The sequence below is a fragment of the Entelurus aequoreus genome, linkage group LG08 (assembly GCF_033978785.1).
Source record: "Entelurus aequoreus isolate RoL-2023_Sb linkage group LG08, RoL_Eaeq_v1.1, whole genome shotgun sequence".
Classification (NCBI taxonomy): domain Eukaryota; kingdom Metazoa; phylum Chordata; class Actinopteri; order Syngnathiformes; family Syngnathidae; genus Entelurus; species Entelurus aequoreus.
The window spans coordinates 15,237,475-15,257,724 of NC_084738.1; the positions used below are offsets into that span (position 1 = coordinate 15,237,475).

The 20,250-nt window shown below is 39.6% G+C and overlaps 1 protein-coding gene across 5 annotated transcripts in view; it reads left to right on the forward strand.

The window, feature by feature from the left end:
* The window catches only part of plce1 (phospholipase C, epsilon 1), a 142,245-nt gene that overhangs the window by 73,345 nt on the left and 48,650 nt on the right, over positions 1 to 20,250 (forward strand). For all 5 annotated transcript variants that reach the window (XM_062055664.1, XM_062055665.1, XM_062055668.1 and 2 more), the window contains 3 exons: positions 8,215 to 8,378; positions 8,448 to 8,615; positions 18,537 to 18,682. In XM_062055664.1, the coding sequence (XP_061911648.1) occupies positions 8,215 to 8,378; positions 8,448 to 8,615; positions 18,537 to 18,682 (478 nt within the window). The remainder of the gene's footprint in view (positions 1 to 8,214; positions 8,379 to 8,447; positions 8,616 to 18,536; positions 18,683 to 20,250) is intronic.

A 20,250-nucleotide genomic window follows, 5' to 3' on the forward strand; every position in this document is an offset into this window, starting at 1 on the left:
TGTTCTCCCGAAATGTGTTTGTCATTCTTGTTTGGTGTGGGTTCACAGTGTGGCGCATATTTGTAACAGTGTTAAAGTTGTTTATACGGGTACCCTCAGTGTGACCAAGTATGAATTGCATTCACTTGTGTGTGTGTAAAAGCCGCATATGTTATGTGACTCTTCCGGCACGCTGTTTGTATGGAGGGAAATTGGACGTGACGACAGGTTGTAGAGGACGTTGAAGGCAGTGCCTTTAAGGCACGCCCCCAATAATGTTGTCCGGGAGAATGATTGCCCACATTTTCAGGAGGGGCACTGAAATTTGGGAGTCTCCCGGGAAAATCGGGAGGGATGGCAAGTATGAGTATTAACGGTGAATGCGGTGTAACAGCGGCACCGCCGCTGTATAATACCGGCGGGCCAGCTCTAATGTTCATCGATATTGCCTCAAGGGCCAAATGAAATTACACGGCGGGCCTAATTTGGCCCGTGGGCCAGAGTTTGACACCCATGCTCTAGTATATTCGATATATCGCCCAGCTCTAGTCTGAGTCAACGTGCCTTTGTTTGGATTCGTTATGTGGCGAAGTTGGTAGAGTGGCCGTGCCAGCAATCGGAAGGTTGCTGGTTACTGGGGTTCAATCCCCACCTTCTACCATCCTAGTCACGTCCGTTGTGTCCTTGGGCAAGACACTTCACCCTTGCTCCTGATGGCTGCTGGTTAGCGCCTTGCATGGCAGCTCCCGCCATCAGTGTGTGAATGTGTGTGTGAATGGGTGAATGTGGAAATACTGTCAAAGCGCTTTGAGTACCTTGAAGGTAGAAAAGCGCTATACAAGTATAACCCATTTATCATTATCGTCTTTATATATATATATAATATAACATATTCCAGCCCAGGGCGAGCACACTTGCATTCTATCATACATCCCTGTTGCTTAACACTCCAACTGTGCTACCTGACTCTTTGTATTTTTGATTGGTTGTCTGCTTGGTGGAGCTCTGGCACATGGCCGTGAACTATGTATGGCGCTGAGGGGCTGGGAGGGGATAGTGGGCGGGGGGTACTGTATGTCGAGAAAGAGAGCGAGAGAATGAGTGAATGTTTCCAAAGGATTCATGTTAAGAGTGTTTACTGAGGAGGCCAAGCAGAGATAGAGCCACTCACAGTAGGAGGCTTTGCTGGGAGATGAGAGGCAGAGAGCTGCTACAGTAGGGGGGGAGACGGACTGCCGGTGGGCCCCAGTGTGCACGGGTACACCTCTAAAGACCACTGAAGTGTCAGCGCGGGAGGTGGAGTGGTCAGCTGCATGGAGCAGTAACATGAAGCACTCAAATAGAATGGACCTCAAGCTGATCAGTAAGTAGACACTGTCTGCGTGTCCTCGTGTCTTGTTCCTTACTACTTACAGTGCGAGCAGTCTTTCTCCTGCTATACTGTATATGTGGATCTTCAACATGGTTGGGTATCTTATGGTGTATGATATACTGTCACAGTGTTTGCTTGGATTTGGTGTATTTACAGTATGTGCTATCACTTTTTCTTCTCTCTCACATTTTTGTGACAGGTGCACAGTTTGGGGCCTCGGATTACATTTTAGCCATGTCTTAACAATACAATAAAAGAAAAACAAAAAATTTCGAATAGAATTGAATCAATGTTTTTTTTGTCAATTATTTCTAATCAATTAAATAATAATAATAATTTAAAAAAAAAGTATGACTAAGTCATACAAGATTAAATTTTCATTTTTTATTTTATCATATTCATTTATTAGATTAGTATAATATTTTGGATTGACATAATTCACAGAAGAAAAAATATTAATATTTTATATAAAATTATTATAGGCTCCAGCACCCCCTGCAACCACGAGAGGGACAAGCGGTAGAAAAGGGATGGATGGATGACATTTAATATTAAATTTTTTTGAAAATTGACATTTTTATTTGATTATGTTTATTTATTAGATTAGCATAATCTTTTGAAAAAACTCACAAGAAAATATGCATATTATTTAAATGTGTTCATATAACGGTTGCCATGCACATTTTGACCCATTGACCCAGGAACTAAATACGGCATCATGCCAAGTTTACAGTCGCTGTGTACCTTTGTGTCGTGTTGACCCAAACAACTGCGGTCACAAGGTCAAGGATACAATATCACACTTTAAAAAAAATCATAAACACTTCCTGTATTTTATTGCCAATTAAAATTGAAAGGGTTAGAGCTGTTACATATTTACAGTATCGGCACTTTTCCATCGATGCTAAAATGTTGTTAGGATGATATAGTTTGAATGCTACACTTTCTTCTGCTTCCGTGCAGACGGCGTCCACTTATAACTCAGTTTACAATGTGATGATTGTCACGGCAATGTGTGTGTGTGTGTGTTCCTTTTGATGTGCACGTTTGCGTGTGTGTGTGTGTTTCAAGGACTAGGCGCTTTACTTTGACAGATCAACAACATTTCCTGGTTCAGAATGTAGGCTGCATGGACATTTTGTGGGAAATAGTCGGTTGTAGATGCACTGATGTTTTCATTTTTCATAATAGATATACAAGTGTGATTTGACAGAATAGTTTTTAGTTATAGCAGTAGATCCTTCGCTGCACTCGGCCATGAGTGATAGTTACATATTTGATTTAACTATTTAATCAGTCAGTTACTCCCCTCTGAATCTCAAAAAGACATTTTGTGAGAAGTTTGGTTAAGACGTTTTTTCTTGTGTTCCAGTAGACAAAGCACAGTCTATGAAGGCTTACATGTGGGAGTTTGGTGCAGAAGAACGTATATATTCTTTAGAAAATATTGAGTCTTTGTCAAAAGCAAGTGTTTAGGGGATCTTTTCATCAAGTTTTTGAAATCGAGACAGTGGTTCTATGTTCGGAGGATTTTGGCGTGGAAGAAGATGTGTGTGTCTATGCTGGCACCTATGTTGTTCTTTCAAAAGCAACATTTCTATATGTTCCTGCTTGTAGAGGAAGGATTTCTGTATGTGCCTGCGAGTTGAGTCTCTTCACATTCAACAGAACTCATTTTGTGATGTAAATGTCACATCTTTGTCATTCAGCTCGAACCGGCAACCACAAATAATACAAATTGAGCAGCACTAGCCAATTAATTCAATGTATTTGTAACTAATTCAATAATTAAAGACCTGGGCTGTCAACTCAGTGTCCAACGCAGCCCTTAAGGCGTCAGGAAGTGAGGTTTACACAATGTACTATCACACGGCTACACTAACTGGCACCTTTCTGCTTCTTTTTAATAACCACGTTGACTTTATAATTTTTGTACTGAGCAGCCGGGACAGAAAAATATGCACCACTTTCCTATGAACTCAATAAAGTCCAGACCCTTTTCTATGGTTATCGTCATATTTCTCCTAATTACTGGAGTTGTTCCTCAAGTTTTGCTGATATTTTGCAACTTTTAAGGCAGGGACGTTTTTTTCCCCCTTTGTTCTTTAATGTTTCCGTGTGCTATTAACAGTGAAACCTCAGAAGTCAGTCTATAAATTAATCAAACTGTTGCAATCATACTGTACAGGCAACAGTAAAGCGTAAAATGAAGTACTTGTTCTTAACTTTGAGGACACATAGTAGCAGACATGCTACAAGGTTTACAGCATATGCATAATGCCTGGAAGGTTCTTCCCTTCACATTAACACTGGACCGGACTATTGTTGTGTAGATGCCGATCCCAGTTTCTTTTACGGAAACTGGCGACTTGTATTACTTCAGTGGACATCTCTTTCCTACATTGCAATAAGTTAAATTTCCTGTTCTATGGTTATCATCATATTTCTCCACTTTGCAACCACTGGTACATTTCTGTGGTGGGATCACAAACAAGTAAATGTGAGGCAGTTAGTTCACCAGTTGCGCTCCCATCTGCTAACTTTTGAGGCACTATTTCCAGATTGTATGACTTAAGAGGCAGTTCCACTCTCTAACCCACATATGTCAGAGTCAAGGCCCGCGGGCCATATCCGGCCCGCGAGAAGGTTTTTTACGGCCCTTGGGATGATCTTGATTTATTATTAGAACCGGCCCGCAGACCGCAGATCTTTTTTTTTTTTTTTTTTTTTTTTTTTTTTTTTTTTTTTTAGACCGCAGATCTTTTACACGCACCAAGCGGATGCCGGTCCAAGGTTCCGAAAGGGGGCGAGCGGCCCGCCGGGACGCGCCTGCCGGCCGAAGGGCTGCAGCCCGGCCGTCAGTCGCGGAGCCCGCCGTGCCACGCGCGCCAAGGGGGCGGGCCGAAACCCGGCCCCGAGGCCCTGAGACTTCTGCTTTGTTTCCCCAAACCGCGCGTCACCGCCGGGCCCGCACCACCGTCGGGCTGCAGCCCGAGCGTCGGTGGCGGAACCCGTCATGTGCCGCGCGCGCCAAGCGGAGCGGGGGGGTCAAGCGGGCCGAAACCCGCAGGCCACCCCCTCACCACGAGGCCCTGAGACTTCTGCGTTTGACCCCTACGCGCGGCCCGTCGGGACGCGCCCGCCGTCAAGCCACGAGGGCCAGCCGTCGGGTCGCGGAGCCCGCCGTGCCACGCGCGCCAAGGGGCGGGCCGAAACCAGCGGGGGGTTTCGGGCACCCAACTTGCCTCCCTCCCACGGAGGGAGGAGGGGGGTTTAATGTGAACATTACTGTGCAATCACATATTTAGAGTTTTTACTCAATTCAAGTTTAAAAGTTAAAGTTTAATATTTGTTTTCACTGCATGTTACTTCTCCTTAAACAAAGTGTTGTTTTTGATTTATAGATTTTTGCACTTTATTTTATTGTATTTCAATTTAATTATATTTTAAAAATATTTCAGTTGAGTGGATGATAGAAAATTGCTATTATTGTTTTTTTCTTTGAAGTAAATTTAGCCCACTTTTGCTAAAATAGAAAATATAGGCTACTGATGGTGCCTTGAATACCGGTTTCTTTCATTTAATGTTCATGTTATGGGGATTTTTATATAAAGGAAATTTGTCTTTTGTGTCTGTTGAAAATTAAAGATTACTGACAGAGCCATAAGAAAATATTGCTTTATTTATCTGATCATATTGGAATATATTTGTTAGGTTTTCAGTAGGTTCAATTAGGTTCACTAGACTATATGCGTCATTTAAAAATTTTTCAATGAACATTCGAACAGTCCGGCCCTCGGCTTGTAGCTAAATTTTTTATTTGGCCCTCCGTCCATTTGACTTTGACACCCCTGCTCTAACCTGTCCTTTCTCTCCCATGCTTTTGTCACACGGCGCCCCCTTTTGATTTGGAAAACAGAGTCCGCCTCAAAATAGCGATATGAATTTCATGACCACGTCGTCAGTCATTCATGTATTCGTTCTTTGCTTGGGGGAGAGACAATCAAAGCAGCTTTAACGCACTCTCAAGAGGCTCCGAGGAACAGGATGAAAAGCAGTGATATGTATTATTGTCTAATGCATGAGCCGGGGTTTTGTGTGCTTATTACACCTCATGAATAACGGAGCTGCTCAAGGTTTGGATTCAGTCTAAAAGAACAAACCCTTGACCTTGTTTGCACAGGAAGTGCGAGCCCCCCTGCTGCGAGGCGGAGGCGAGAAGAACCTGGAATAAAGGCGATGTTCATGCATCATTCACCTGTCACGTGTATGCATGCGTTAGCATGGAAACAGCTCTAAATGTGGTGGGCCGGACATCCTTATTGGCAATTTCCCATAAATAACATTTGTTTTGACATAATTGCACTCTGGGAGAAAACGTATATGCATGTTTCTTCTTGCATCCAAAAGTTTTTTGTATACCGTCTTGTGATATCGTATAGCCAAACATTGTGTTTCACCAGCTATTCTGTATACACATGCATATACGCTTTATCGAGTGCTCAAACAAAGAATCCCACATATTGGTGAATCAGCCTTTTTTTTATCGAGTATGACTGCAAAATAAGCCATCATGGGGCCAAAACAGTATTTTGATAAAGAAGATGAGAAACACTATAGAATTCAAGAGAGAACTTGTAGCAAAGTACAAAGGGGGCGTCTGCTTGGCCCCTCCCTCCATTTCTCCTCCTTTGCTCGTCACCAACAAGAATCTCAAATAAATGCAAAAAGTTATGTAAAAATGTTTATTCATTTCATCCGTCTTTTTTTTTCGTTTGCATTGTTTTCTACGCGTAAAACTGTAATTATAAAATGTCTTTTGTGTTAATATTTGGATTACTGGAATGGATAAATTTGATTTACATTATGTTAGTGCCTCAACTTATGAGCTTAGTTGGTTCTGTGACGGAGCTCTGAACTCAAAACACTTGTATGTCAAATCAATGGAAAAAACATACATTTAAACAGTGCTTGGCCCCTCCAAAACACATCTAAAAAAAAATGTTTTAAACCTTTTGAAAATAAAAACTAACATGGGACAAGAAGTATTGTATAATAATAGAATATACTAGCAACAACTACAGTAGTTTTTTTGTAATGTAATAACAGCCTCGGAGAGTGGACTTCTAAGTCATTCCAGCTGCGCCAAACACACCATCAGCAGATTCTCCATATTTTCATGGATAAATGTCAGCCGTTTCGATATTATGTTAACATTCTTTGCTGGCTTTAGACTCGGTCTGCTTCAGTATGGTGAAAACTAGCAGTAGTATGCTCGAGTTTTTGCACCAAGTTAGCGACACGTTTTTGATGATTTCTTTATTTAATTCAATGAATAGCATCAGTTTCTTCTTCTCAGCAATGTCTTTCACACTCACTTTCTTCCTTCCCATGGTTAAAAAAACAAAGTTATGTCCATCTCTAGCTAAAAGATCATTTAAAGCATAACAATTATCTCAAAATATTCTTAAATTGCGGCTTTCCTAAGTGGAGGTACCACTGCATTTCTTACGGGAAAGGTTGCTTCGGTTTTGGTGAACGTTTTGGATTACTAACCAAAACAGCGGTACCACCGTAATCAAAGCTTTTTATATTTTTAGAAAAAACAGCCTGCATGTCAGCTTTGGATTATTGGTGGTAAAAGTGTTTACTTTGTTGTGTTTTTTTGGTAGTTCCACTTCCAAAAACGGTACGAGCAAAAAAGTTGGTAAAGGAAAAGAAATGTTATGCACACAGCGAAGTGAGGTCTGTTGAATATGAAGAGACTCACCTCCCGGGCTCTTAAAGTAAGCCCGTCCATCTATTTTCTACCGCTTGTCCCTTTTTGGGGTCGCAGTGGGTGCTGGAGTTTATCCCAGAGGTACTCGGACAGAAGGTGGGGTAAACCATCATGTATATAATTTGTTGTTTTATTAAGCTTTACAATACAGCGGTTCTCTTCTTTGTACACTTACTGTACAGTATGATAATGACAGTTTGACACTGGAACAGATTAATAACATTGTTATAGAAGAGGTTCATTATTTGGAGGAGGTTAACCAAAATGTCGTAAATACAAAAGTGTAAACATGTTTTGGACAAAGTGGCTGGGGAGAGGGACGTCTGGGCATCTTTACTTGGGCTGCTGCCCCCGCGACCCGACCTCGGATAAGTGGAAGTGGATGGATGGATGTTTTGAGCCTTTTCTCCTCTATGAATCATATTTAATCAAATGCTTCCCTGGCTTGTATACACAAGCATCGCAATGTTTTGACATTGGCAGTATTTACTGGAGGATTATGCTTCTATAACTCTGACGTTTATTCTTACTTTTGTTTCCTTTCTGCGCTCTTCTGCTCATATTATTAAGAGCTCTTCTCTGTTTGAACCACCTTATATATTTGTGAAACCTGCGTGTGTTCATAGTTGCACAAATCAAATGGGGTAAAAAAAAACAGTTGCGGCTGCTGTTGTCATGACGACTTGTTGAACATCTCAAGGGTTACCAGGAAGTGTGTGTCTGCCTGCGTTATGTATAAGAACACTGTTGACAATGACCAGGGAGTGGTGTGTGTATGTGTATGTAATTGATCTATCATCCATAAAAAGAATATACATTTGAAGAAAGACCTGCATTGAAGAACTAGCCATCTACTGTATGTACACTTGACAAACTGTCCAGTAGTCCTTTGCAAGCAGGATGAGATGTTGTGTGTGTACATGCATACAAGTAGACTAATGGACCTGAGTGGAATCCAAACAGGAACTCACTGCAGGTGATCAATGACTCCCAAGAGGATGGAGTGTCTCTGCTAAAAGGGTGAAGAAAAGGGGTGGGAAGTCCATGCGTGAGCATAAATGTAAAGTTGTCCTCTTGTCTGCAGAGCGTCAGCTGGCCAACAGCATGACCAGCAGCAGCAGCAGCAGCACGCTTCCTCCCAGCGTGAGCGGGATCAGCAAGGAGCTGGCCGAGCTGCAGCACCTGGTGCAGTTCCCCGAGGAGATCGCCTGCATCCTCACCGAGCAGGAGCAGCAGCTCTACCAACAGGTAGGAAGGAGGATGCTTGCTGAAGACAAATAGCGACAATATGGACTGACATGTTGTGTCTTCTCTAAGGTATTTCCCCTGGACTACCTCTGCTTTCTGACTCGGGACCTGGGCAGCCCTGAGAGTCAAACCAGGCGGCACCCGAACCTCAAGGCCTCCCTGTCTGCGCCCAACATGCCCACACAGACAGCCCGGCGCAGTAACGCCGTGGAGGACCTGGTGGCGCGTTTCAATGAGGTCAGAGTCCTGCTGTTCACATCACTAGAGCAGTAATTGTTGCATAATTGTGTAGGTTCACCAAGAACCAAGTGTATTTTGTCCATACCACACTTACCAGATCTACTGAAGGTTTGCGTTTATTAAAACATATGCAGACTTGATAGAAAGTTGATCTCCTAAGCTCGAGTATTGCGTCTATTAAATGAGCAAAATAGAGAGCCCAATCTATTTAGCGTGTCTGTCTTAATATATATGCAGAATATACAGTACAGGCCAAAAGTTTGGACACACCTCATTTCAATGCATTTTCCTTATTTTCATGACTATTTACATTGTAGATTGTCACTGACGGCATCAAAACTATGAATTAACACATGTGGAGTTATGTACTTAACAAAAAAAGGTGGAATAACTGAAAACATGTTTTATATTCTAGTTTCATCTTTGCTCTGATTACTGCTTTGCGCACACTTGGCATTCTCTTGATGAGCTTCAAGAGGTAGTCACCTGAAATGGTTTTCACTTCACAGGTGTCATAGTTTTGATGCCTTCAGTGACAATGTACAATGTAAATAGTCGTGAAAATAAAGAAAACGCATTTTGGCCTGTACTGTATGCTGATTAGAAGAATGCCCACAATACTGTAAAGAGATGCACACATAACCATTTATAACTCGCAATGTGATTTATCAAGAATAAAACGGTTCTGTGGCCACTGTTTAGAGCAGTGGTTCTTAACCTGGGTTCGATCGAACCCTAGGGGTTCGATGAGTCGGCCTCAGGGGCTCGGCGGAGCCTCCGCCGTTGAGATCAAGACACACCCAACTCATTGTGTAAATAAAAACTTCTCCCTATCGGCGTATTATGGATACCCCCAAACAATGTTCCCTCTAATTTTCCATCTGATTTGCAGGTGTGTAATTTGTCCTGGTCCATGCAGTTCATTTTGTGCAACATTGTCTTGAATTTGAAAAAAAAAAATATATTTTTTACCAAAGAAGGGTTCAGTGAATGCGCATATGAAACTGGCGGGGTTCCGTACCTCCAACAAGGTTAAGAACCACTGGCTTAGAGTCTAGATAGTAGGGCTGCGAATCTTTGGGCACAATATGATTCTGACTTGATTAAATTCTTGGGGGTAACTATTAGATTCAGAATCAATTCTCGATTCAAAATGTACTTTTTTAAATTAGGATGCCAGTTCTGTGATTAACTACATTCATCCATACAATAGATAAACAGCTCTGATAAATATTACTTAAAAGAAAAAAAATAGATAAATATAATTCTACCCAAATTATTTAATAAAGTCAAATACAAATAAGATGAATATCCAAATTTCCCTTTTCTAAAGTAAATCTGTACAGCAGATATGAGCATCCACATCAACAATACGATTTGCCTGAGTGACTGAACAGGACAGATTAAAAAAAAATAAAAAAATTAAATCGATTAAGAATCGCGATTAGTTCGAAAATTTGATTTTTTTTTTTGACACCCCTAGTATTTAGCATGTTTAGAATGGATGTGGAATGTAGCACAATCTCACAATACTGTGAGAAAGCAGGTGATGCGCTGCTAAGACAGACGATTGACAGAGAATTCTCCGTCCTACGTGTCCATCATGCTGTATATGGACAGTCATAAATCAAAAATAATACACATATTGTGTATTCAGCAATATCATTTTCTAATTTTATAACTGCTGAATGACTGGGCTGGTTAAAACACATTCAACTGATTAGTTTTGGCGCTGCTTGATGGTGAAAACATTTTCATACAGGAGGTATATTAATATCTCCTATATGAAAACCAAAAGTTTTTTTTTTTAAAATCTGTTAAGAATAGTGATTAATTCGAAAATATATCTCCATATAGGAGTTATATTAATTTCTCTTATAGGAGATGTATACATTTCTCCTATAGGAGATATATAAATGTCTCCTATAGGAGATATTAATGTCTTATATATGGGGAATAAAAACTTCTTGCAATATGCATTTTCTTCCTCTGGAGTACTCCAGCCCACGCTCGCAGTTAGTGCCAGCGTTTACCAGAACGCACCGTTAGTGCGCTAAAAGGTGGGTTTCACCTCGCACCGTAGGACTGTTTCGAAAATGCCAAGAAAAAGTGGTAGATGTTATAGTTGTCTGCTGCATGTTTCAAAACATAACAAAACGCCACCTAGTAGTACGATAATGTGGAGGGAAATGATTGTCTCTATGGTGACAGCTGCATAGTACATGCAAAAACCTTATTTAAATAGAGCTGTCTGCAACACTTTTGCACGTGTTACACACTCTTTTCAGATCACGTGCAACACAGGCTGTTTAGCACTTGTTTGGATCTTAGTAAATCAGGCCCTTAGTATCTTCTGTTATGCTTGACCCCAATTCACCCTGTTTTGTTTTTGCCGTGCGAGTCATCCCACCTAATGGACTCAAGGCTGAAGTGCGCACTGTGTACTCTCGCAAACCCATGTGCTCTTGTCGTGCCTGGCAAGTGACTCCTATGATAAACAAAAAAAAAACTACTGATAGAGAATGATGTCACTTTGCATGCTTTGGACATCGGCTGCTTTTCATTTTAAGGCATCAAAACGTGAAAGAGAGAAAGTACTAAATTCTCGATGCGTACATTATAGGTCCATATATGGGCAAAACAATGTGTGACTTTATAATAATGTAACTCCTGTTACTGAGAAATGGTGACAATCTGAGAAGAACCTCCAATGCAATGAGTCAATCAGCAATATTGCTCCTTAGCACTATTAGAACATTGGTTGTGTTGTGCAATATATTGTTAAAGGGGACTTATGATGTCAGTGGACTTGTGGTTAAAGTGTCCGCCCTGAGATCGGTAGGTTGTGAGTTCAAACCCCGGCCGAGTCATACCAAAGACTATACAAAATGGGACCCATTACCTCCCTGCTTGGCACTCAGCATCAAGGGTTGGAATTGGGGGTTAAATCACCAAAATGATTCCCGGGCGCGGCCACCGCTGCTGCTCACTGCTCCCCTCACCTCCCAGGGGGTGAACAAGGGGATGGGTCAAATGCAGAGGACACATTTCACCACACCTAGTGTGTTTGTGACAATCATTGGTAGTTTAACTTCTAATCTACATTTAAAACACTTTCTTGTGGTCTAGATCAGTGGTCCCCAACCTTTTTGTAGCTGCGGACCAGTCAACACTTGAAAATTTGCTTTATTTATTTTTTCATAAAGAAATACTATCATGTGTGCTTACGGACTGTATCCCTCCGGACTGTATTGATCTATATTGATATATAAATGTATATATTTAGTTTTTTATGTTGATTTAATTGAAAAAAAAAACTTTTTATTTTTATTTTTTATTTTTTTTATTTCTTGTGTGGCCCGGTGGTTGGGGACCACTGGTCTAGATCATTGATTCTCAAACTGTAGTACGCACACCACTGGTGGTACACCAAAGAATCACTTAAATAAATAGTCAAACACAGTGTTACTGTTCAAACAAAAATATTAAATATACTTGTTAAACAGACCTCTGCCTTGTTTTAATGAATATTTAGGGCCTAATACACTACTGTATTTTAATGTTGGTCATTATGGTGGTACTTTAAGTGCCAAGTGTTTTCTGAAGTGGTACTTAGTGAAAAAAGTTTGCGAACCATTGGTCTAGATAACACAATATTTAGTGGATATGCGTTGGTGTCAATTTGCGTGAATTTTGCTCCACAATCACTTTAATGATCTGTTTTTTGAGTCTGTCAGCAAAATGTTCCCAGATAGCAAATGAAACCACGCCCCACCCTTAAAAATATTATTATTATCTTTTCAAAAGGTCCAATGTTTAAATATATACCTTGAAAACAAACATAGTTATTCTTCATGAATAGTACATATATTCACTCGGTAACAACATTAGGTACACCTTCACACTCTCCGATCAATAAATGAAATAAATAAATGAAGTGAAAAAAATAAATGAAAGCGTGACGTCACACACCAGTTTTGACAAAGCAGTTTCGCAACAATAACCAATGTTATTTACTTTTATTATTACTTGTGGAGTATATTGTGAATAAATTGAGAACAGGAAGTGAACAAAAGTTTTAGCAACTGCTATGTAAAGGAAAAGGGGTAGGATTAAATAAGCTCTGCTTCTTCTTACTCCTTTTTGAACATGTTGAATAGAGAAACTGGAAACTGATGTATCATGTTGTATGCTTGAATGTTCCAAATAAACTTAAACACGTACTGAGCAGGTGTATTGTCAGTGCAGCAGATAATTAAAGTGTGTAAAAGTTAAACTACAAGTTGTGGTCTATGGTTGCAAAAGGCATAATTATGGGAGTGTGTTTTGTTTAGTCACTCAGTGCAGTTGGTCCTGCAGGTCGAGTACGTGCTGTCTTACACGGATCCACTTTGCACCCTTTAAGATGAGCATATAAACATTTGTATGCTCGTACAACACTTAAAACCTTTAGCATATCTGTATGTGGAATTGAATTATGGAATGTATCTATCAAAGCACCAATATGATTCAGTTTGAGACTGTTCAAACTACTAGTGTTCACAAAGTACACACAACAAGAATCATGATGAACATCTTGAACCTTTGTTTTATTGAGACAAAGATTATTGATGTATTTAATATTTGTTTAGTTACTATGGTTTATTATTCACTGTTCTGTTACCAAGAACAAGAAAATGGGATAAAATTGTTATGGTGTGAAAAGGGGTAGGATTAAATAAGCTCTGCTTCTTCCTACTCCTTTTTGGACGTGCTGTAATGAAACAACTGGAGTAGTGTGATGCATTGCATTGTATCGTATGCATGTTCGAAATAAACTGGAACTGAATACAGAGCTCCATTAAAAAAAGGGGCCCCCGATTTTGATGTCAGAATACAATGATTGGTGTTCATACCTGTTATCAATCACAGACAGCTCTGCTTCGTGTAGCGATTGTGTACTCTCTCTCGCTCTCTCTCGGCTGGGTTGTTTTTTCCTACTGCTCAGAGCAGAGCGTGAACCTCAGGTTGTCGTTGTGAAAAGCGAGCGTGCTGACTACTGAGCTAAAAGGAGACGTATTCATTAACAAAATTATTTTTAAAATGGATATTTTTGCATTGTTGCTGTTCTGTTGAGTAAAATAATGATTCAAACTGTGGAGGTTGAGGCCCCCAAAATTGGCCCAAAGGTGGAAACAAAGCTTGACCAGAATGACCACATAAGTATGTCACAAATGGCCCATTGGAAAAAAGAAAGACTCCAAACACAGCGTTCAGAGGCACGCCCAAACGCAAGAACCTTATGTTTTGACGTTTTGGCATTGTTTAACACGAGTATCCAACATTGTAACAACATTTAAATAAGTCAGAAAAGAGGAACTTCATCATAGGTCCCCTTTAATTAAACACCATGTGGTTAACGAGAGCTAAGAGATCCATTTTGCAATGCATGACCTTCTTAGTATTGTTACAAGGTTTTTTAGTTTGGGCCGTGTTTGGGCAGTGTTTAGCCCTGAAAGGCTTTCAGTGTGCTCATGGTTCGAGTTTGTCATAGCGCTTTGTCATCACTGGTTACGCAACGAAGCGGCTGACCCCTCATAGTTGAACTAATAACACAAGCACGGACGGCGACAGACACACGAACATCAAAGGCGGGAAGGAGGGCGGCGGGGGATCACAGTGTGTTTGTGTAACTTATTGGTCTCCAGTCAATTCAATCTCTAAGTGGACCCTCCACAATATGGAACTCCTGTCTAATGCATTCATCCGGGACACTTCCCAAAAACCGCATCCCAGCTGGTCAGAATGGTTTAGATGGCGACAGTAACGCTAGCCAGCTGCTGACAGAGCTTATCCTTATGTCATAGCTGCAAAAAAAAACAACAATTAAAAAAAAAGAAAAAAGGCAACGAGTGTTGTGTTTCACACCGCAGAGTCTGGGTAGTTACACACGCAGAGTATGGCTCACTTCTCAGTACGCACATTTTATGAAGCCATATGTAAACGCTATAACTTGATCCGGTTACAAGAAGACTTTCAGGAAGACTCATGAAGCCATACCCTTAACCCCTATCCTGACCCTGCTTCTCGGAAAGCAATATGTACTGTTCATGGTACGTCCTGATCCCATGCCAAAGTGACTTTCAGGAACACAACCTAACCATGAACCCGAACCCCTAATCCTACATTTGAATACTGATCCTTTATGCTCAAGGGCTGCTTATGCGCTTTCACTCTAGCATATTTTTGCTTACATCTAAATAAAATAAGTTTTGAGTTGCAAATACACCACCGCTTCCAAACTAGCTCTAGCGCAATTTGGGCATAGTGAGAACACATTTGGAATTCCCTCCGGTTCAGCTGGAAAATGGTTTAATCAAATCCGAATGAAAAAAAACACACCAAAAACTTTAGGTACAAGCTAGGTGTGTCCAATATCTATATTGAATATTGGTCCAGATATTGGTCCATGGTAAAGATTCTATCTAATATACCGAAAAATATGGTCTGATTACAAGAATATTTGAAAGAGGATATTGGTCCAGTATTCAGGCATGTGAAATGTCAACAAAAACAAACATAAATTTTTGCGTCAAAATATCCAAACAAAATTTGTTGAACGCTTGCGCCTCAGCCGCAGGTACTCGCTGTTTGGCTTTCCTAAACGCCGCGCTGAATTGCAGGACAGGGACACTGAAATAAGATCGCTGGTTAGCATCATCTAGCGAGCTTACTTGTCGTTGCTTCCGTTCGCTCTACGAGCCACTACGTCGACGGCTGTAAACTTTGTTTTTATTTGGATGATTACAATCCCAAAACTGTTTGTTCCGAACCAGTTGTAGTACTAGAGCAGGGGTGTCCAAAGTGCGGCCCGGGGGCCATTTGCGGCCCACAGCTAATTGTTTTCCGGCCCGCCACACATTCTGGAAATGCTATTGCAAAAAATAAAAAAGGAACATTAAAAAAAGTGGAATGAGGTGAAATCTAACGAGAAAAAGTTGCAATGTTGACACAAAGCTGCCATGCAGGCTGTTTTTTTTTTCTTTTGTCTTTCTTTATTTTTAATTTTTTTGCCATAGCTTAAAAAATAATAATGACAAAAAATCCATGTTATAATGAATTATTTTCAGGGCTCCGATTACTTCAAATATTTCACTTTAAAATGTTTTATGTGGTAAATATTGCATATATTGTGTAGTTGCCATATAAAAACATCAAAGTTTTCTTTGACAAAAGAGCAAAACAAACAAAATAATAGTTCAAACGTAAAATCGACAGATATATCTGAAGTTAAACTCGTAACTTAAGAGTTGAAAGTAAAAAAAAACCAAACTAATAAACTTGTATCACTTTAGGAGTGGCGCACCTTTTGGATCCCAAATATATTTAGTGGTATTTTATTTATCTTTTCACTGATTACTCAAAAATATTAAAGAATTAAAATCAATGGTGTCCTGCATTATTGATCTTTTAGGTCTGTAATTACTAAATACTGCATATTTCAGTTTTACTATAAAAAACAAAGTTCTTTATGACAGAAAAGCCATAAAACCCTTTTTTTTTTTAAGTTGATATTGAGATTTACTGTAAGCGTTAAATAAAAATAATAATACAAATTAGACTTATTTTAACATTTTAATAACTGAGACCCTTTATGGTCCCTGGAACCCCTAAAAGTAAAATACATTTAAAAAATCCATATATTTTGTTATGGTTTGAAAATGAAAAATATCAAAATGGCCCCCACATGCTTTAATTTTTCCGTTTGCGGCCCTCAGTGGAAAAAGTTTGGACATTCCTGTACTAGTGTTTTTTTTAGTAGCCAGCAAAAAGATATATTTTTGACGTGGCGGATTGGACAAGCGGTAGAAAATGGATGGATGAATGGATTGTAAACAGAGGTCACAACACCAAAAGTTTATCAACCAAGGAGGCATGGCTATAGGATAGAGCTGACAAATGGGAAATGCTTTCTGGGTTCTTTGCATGAATGTTATAGAATTTAAATGATAATAATGTTACTAAATGATCTACTAAAAAAAAAAAAAATCTGTGGTACATTAGATGGGACATGTAAGTGTCAAAAAGACAGCCAAAGGAGGTTGGTAGATGAGAATAAGTCTAAAGGTCAAATATAGTGTAGAAACGCACCCAAGTAATGCAGGAAATGTAGTCTTGATTTTCTAAATTTTCTTTCGAGGTTTGCATGGCAGCACCTCGTGCTGACAGAAATGTTCCTCTTTTTTTCATCAGTTCTCCTTTTTTTTCCTCAGTGTGCTCACGTGCCTAAATATCAGCAAAAAAAAAAAATATCTGCTTGCATCTAAAATCACCGATATAAGCTCCAATAAAAGCAGTCCTGCAGCGTGTTTACCTGTGAAAACAGCCAGTTAACATCTAAATGTTCTACAATAAGCACACAAGGTTGGTCTTTTCTTGTTCTCTGTTTGAGTAATGTCACTTAATCAAACCTTTTTCTAACATTCCACACTACAAAATAACAAAGGAATGTATGATTCCTGCTAATATCGTATTACATCAATATCGATATCAGCCAGTACTCAATCCTCCATCATCGGTATTGGAAGTTAAAAGGTAGTATAAACACACCCTCCTTTACGTAGCAGTTAACCTTTTAATTTACTGTAAACGCATTTCACACAATTTAATCTCAAACCTTTTTTTTCTTTTTTACGACAGTTTGACTGTTTATTGCATGATTGTTGTACTTTTTCATAAACTATATATACATCTAAGTCAGGAGTGTCAAACTAATTTTAGATCGGGGGCCACATGGGGAAAAATCTACTGCCAAGTGGGCCGCACTGTTAAAATCACGGCACGATAATTTCAAATTAAAGACAACTTCAGATTGTTTTCTTTGGTTAAAGATAGAACAAGCACATTCTGAAAATGTACTAGTAATAATGATAATAGTATTCTACTTTTATTTGTCGTTTTTTATACTTTCTGAATAAATTATGTGATAATGTTCATCAGTCAACTCATTGGTGTTCATTTTAAATCTACCAAGATAAAAAAATAATATCAAAATCAAATTACAGGATGTAATTTATGTAGTTTGCTCATTTTCCTCGACTGGTGCACTAACATGTGTTTTTTTTATTTAATTTTTTTACATACTGTAAGTAGCATAATCTACAAAGATACAAACAATTGCTATTGGGACATCTAGTGGACACATTTAGAACAACAGTTTCTTTCATTAAAAAATGTTGGCTCATTTTTATACTTAGCAAACTCCTCCCACGGGCTGGGTAAAACTGATCAGGCCCGTGGGCCACACGTTTGACACCCCAGATCTAAGGTGTACAAGGTGGTGTTTATCAAAACTGCAGCTTTTTTTTAAGTACATCAGCCACCAAGTTCATTTAACGTAGTTACAATTAAATACTTATTCAGCTAATAATTCTTTGAATATTCCTCAACTGGAGTAAATATAGCCATCACGTTAGGAGTAGGAACAGGTCCAAAGGGACAATTTGGAGAAGGATTAGGGTTTTCGTAGAACAAAACATTCCCAACCTTTAACACTTGCTGTGTGTGGGCTGCACGTGCCGTCAGTCATAGTGGGAAAGTTGAATGTAAAACCTAAAATAAGAATGAATGCATTCTGCTTAACGACTGTATTGGAATGCATATGTTGGTGTGTCAGTGTTCACGCTCCTGGGTTTTTGTGGTATGTGTTACGTTTATTGGCATTGTGATGTGAAACTTTGCTTTTGCATGTGTGTTTAAAGTGAGCTAGTGGTGGGCTTGACAGTTTTATTAGCAGTAATAGATAGACTATCTTCGCCTGTAAAGTGCTTTGTGTGCATGCATTCACAAGGCTCTAATGCAGCATTTTGGCGCAAGCGTGAATTCACCCAAACAGTGTGCGTGTGTTCTTATATTCACCCGTGTATACTGTGTGTACAGGTGAGTTCATGGGTGACCTGGCTGGTCCTGACTGCTGGCTCAATGGAAGAAAAGAGGGAAGTGTTCTCCTATCTGGTCCATGTGGCCAAGTGCTGTTGGAACATGGGCAACTACAACGGCGTCATGGAGTTCCTGGCAGGACTCAGGTTGGACTCAAGATGCTAATTGCGCTATACACACCTGAAAAAAAACAAAAACGCTTTAAATCAGGGTTTTCAAACTCTTAGGCTATTTATGGTCTGCAGGCCCATATTTAGTGGCCCATTTAATACGTTTCATAGTTTAGCGCAGTGGTTCTCAAACGTTTTTCACCGTATACGACCTCAGAAAAAAACTGTCTCTCCCCAAGTACCACCATAATGACCAACATTAAAGTACAGTAGCGTAGTAGGCCTAAGTATTCATCAAAACAAGCCAGAGATTTTATTTAAAAAAGTATATTTAATATTTTTGGCCACTGTAACATTACACACAGTTTGAATAGAGGAAAATAAAACTGTACTTTTATCAAGTAATTTTTCGGCGTACCACTAGATGTACCACTCATGTTAAACGTACCACGGTTTGAGAATCACTGGTTTACTGTAACTCCCCGCACAACCTAGGCACCTAATAGTGTATGTATACACCGGTGTATATATATATACATACACACATTTATATATATATATATATAAATATATATATATATATATATATATATATATATATATATATATATATATATATATATATATATATATATATATATATATATATATATTAGGGGTGTAACGGCACACAAAAATTTCGGTTCGGTATGTACCTCGGTTTAGAGGTCACGGTTCGGTTCATTTTCGGTACAGTAAGAAAACAACAAAATATACATTTTTTGGTTATTTATTTACCAAATTTGTAAACAATGGCTTTATCCTTTTAACATTGGGAACACTATAATAATTCTGCCCACGTTAATCAACATTAAACTGCCTAAAGTTGTTGCTCGGTATAGGGGGCGGTATAGCTCGGTTGGTAGAGCGGCCGTGCCAGCAACTTGAGGGTTGCAGGTTCGATCCCCGCTTCCGCCATCCTAGTCACTGCCGTTGTGTCCTTGGGCAAGACACTTTACCCACCTGCTCCCAGTGCCACCCACACTGGTTTGAATGTAACTTAGATATTGGGTTTCACTATGTAAAGCGCTTTGAGTCACTTGAGAAAAAGCGCTATATAAATGTAATTCACTTCACTTCACTTCACTTGCTCAGATTAAATAAAATGACAAAACTTTTCTTCTACATATAAAAAGTGCAACATTAAACAGTTTCAAGTCAACTCATCATGCTTAATTTATTACAGCATTTGGGAAGCCTGTAGTTGATTTTTATCATACACACACGCACACACACGCCGCACAATGAGCTAACACACACACACACACACCGCAAAATGAGCTAACGTTACGCTAAAAGCTAATTAGCCTTCACCTCAAGCCAGGACTGTGAGCGAGCTGAGCTGCAGTTTGTTTCTAGAAGGTCAACGGGCTCATAGTGATGTTACTAGTAGTTGACCGGGAGGTGTTTATTTTTAATTTGGGGAGAGTCCGCTGCCTGATGCTTACCTGCTTAACACCTATCTGCTAACTCCACCGCAGAAGCACTGAATCCATGCGCTCTGAATACGCACTGCTGATTGGCTGTTACTGCTATAGTTCTAATCAATCAGATGGTTGTGTGGG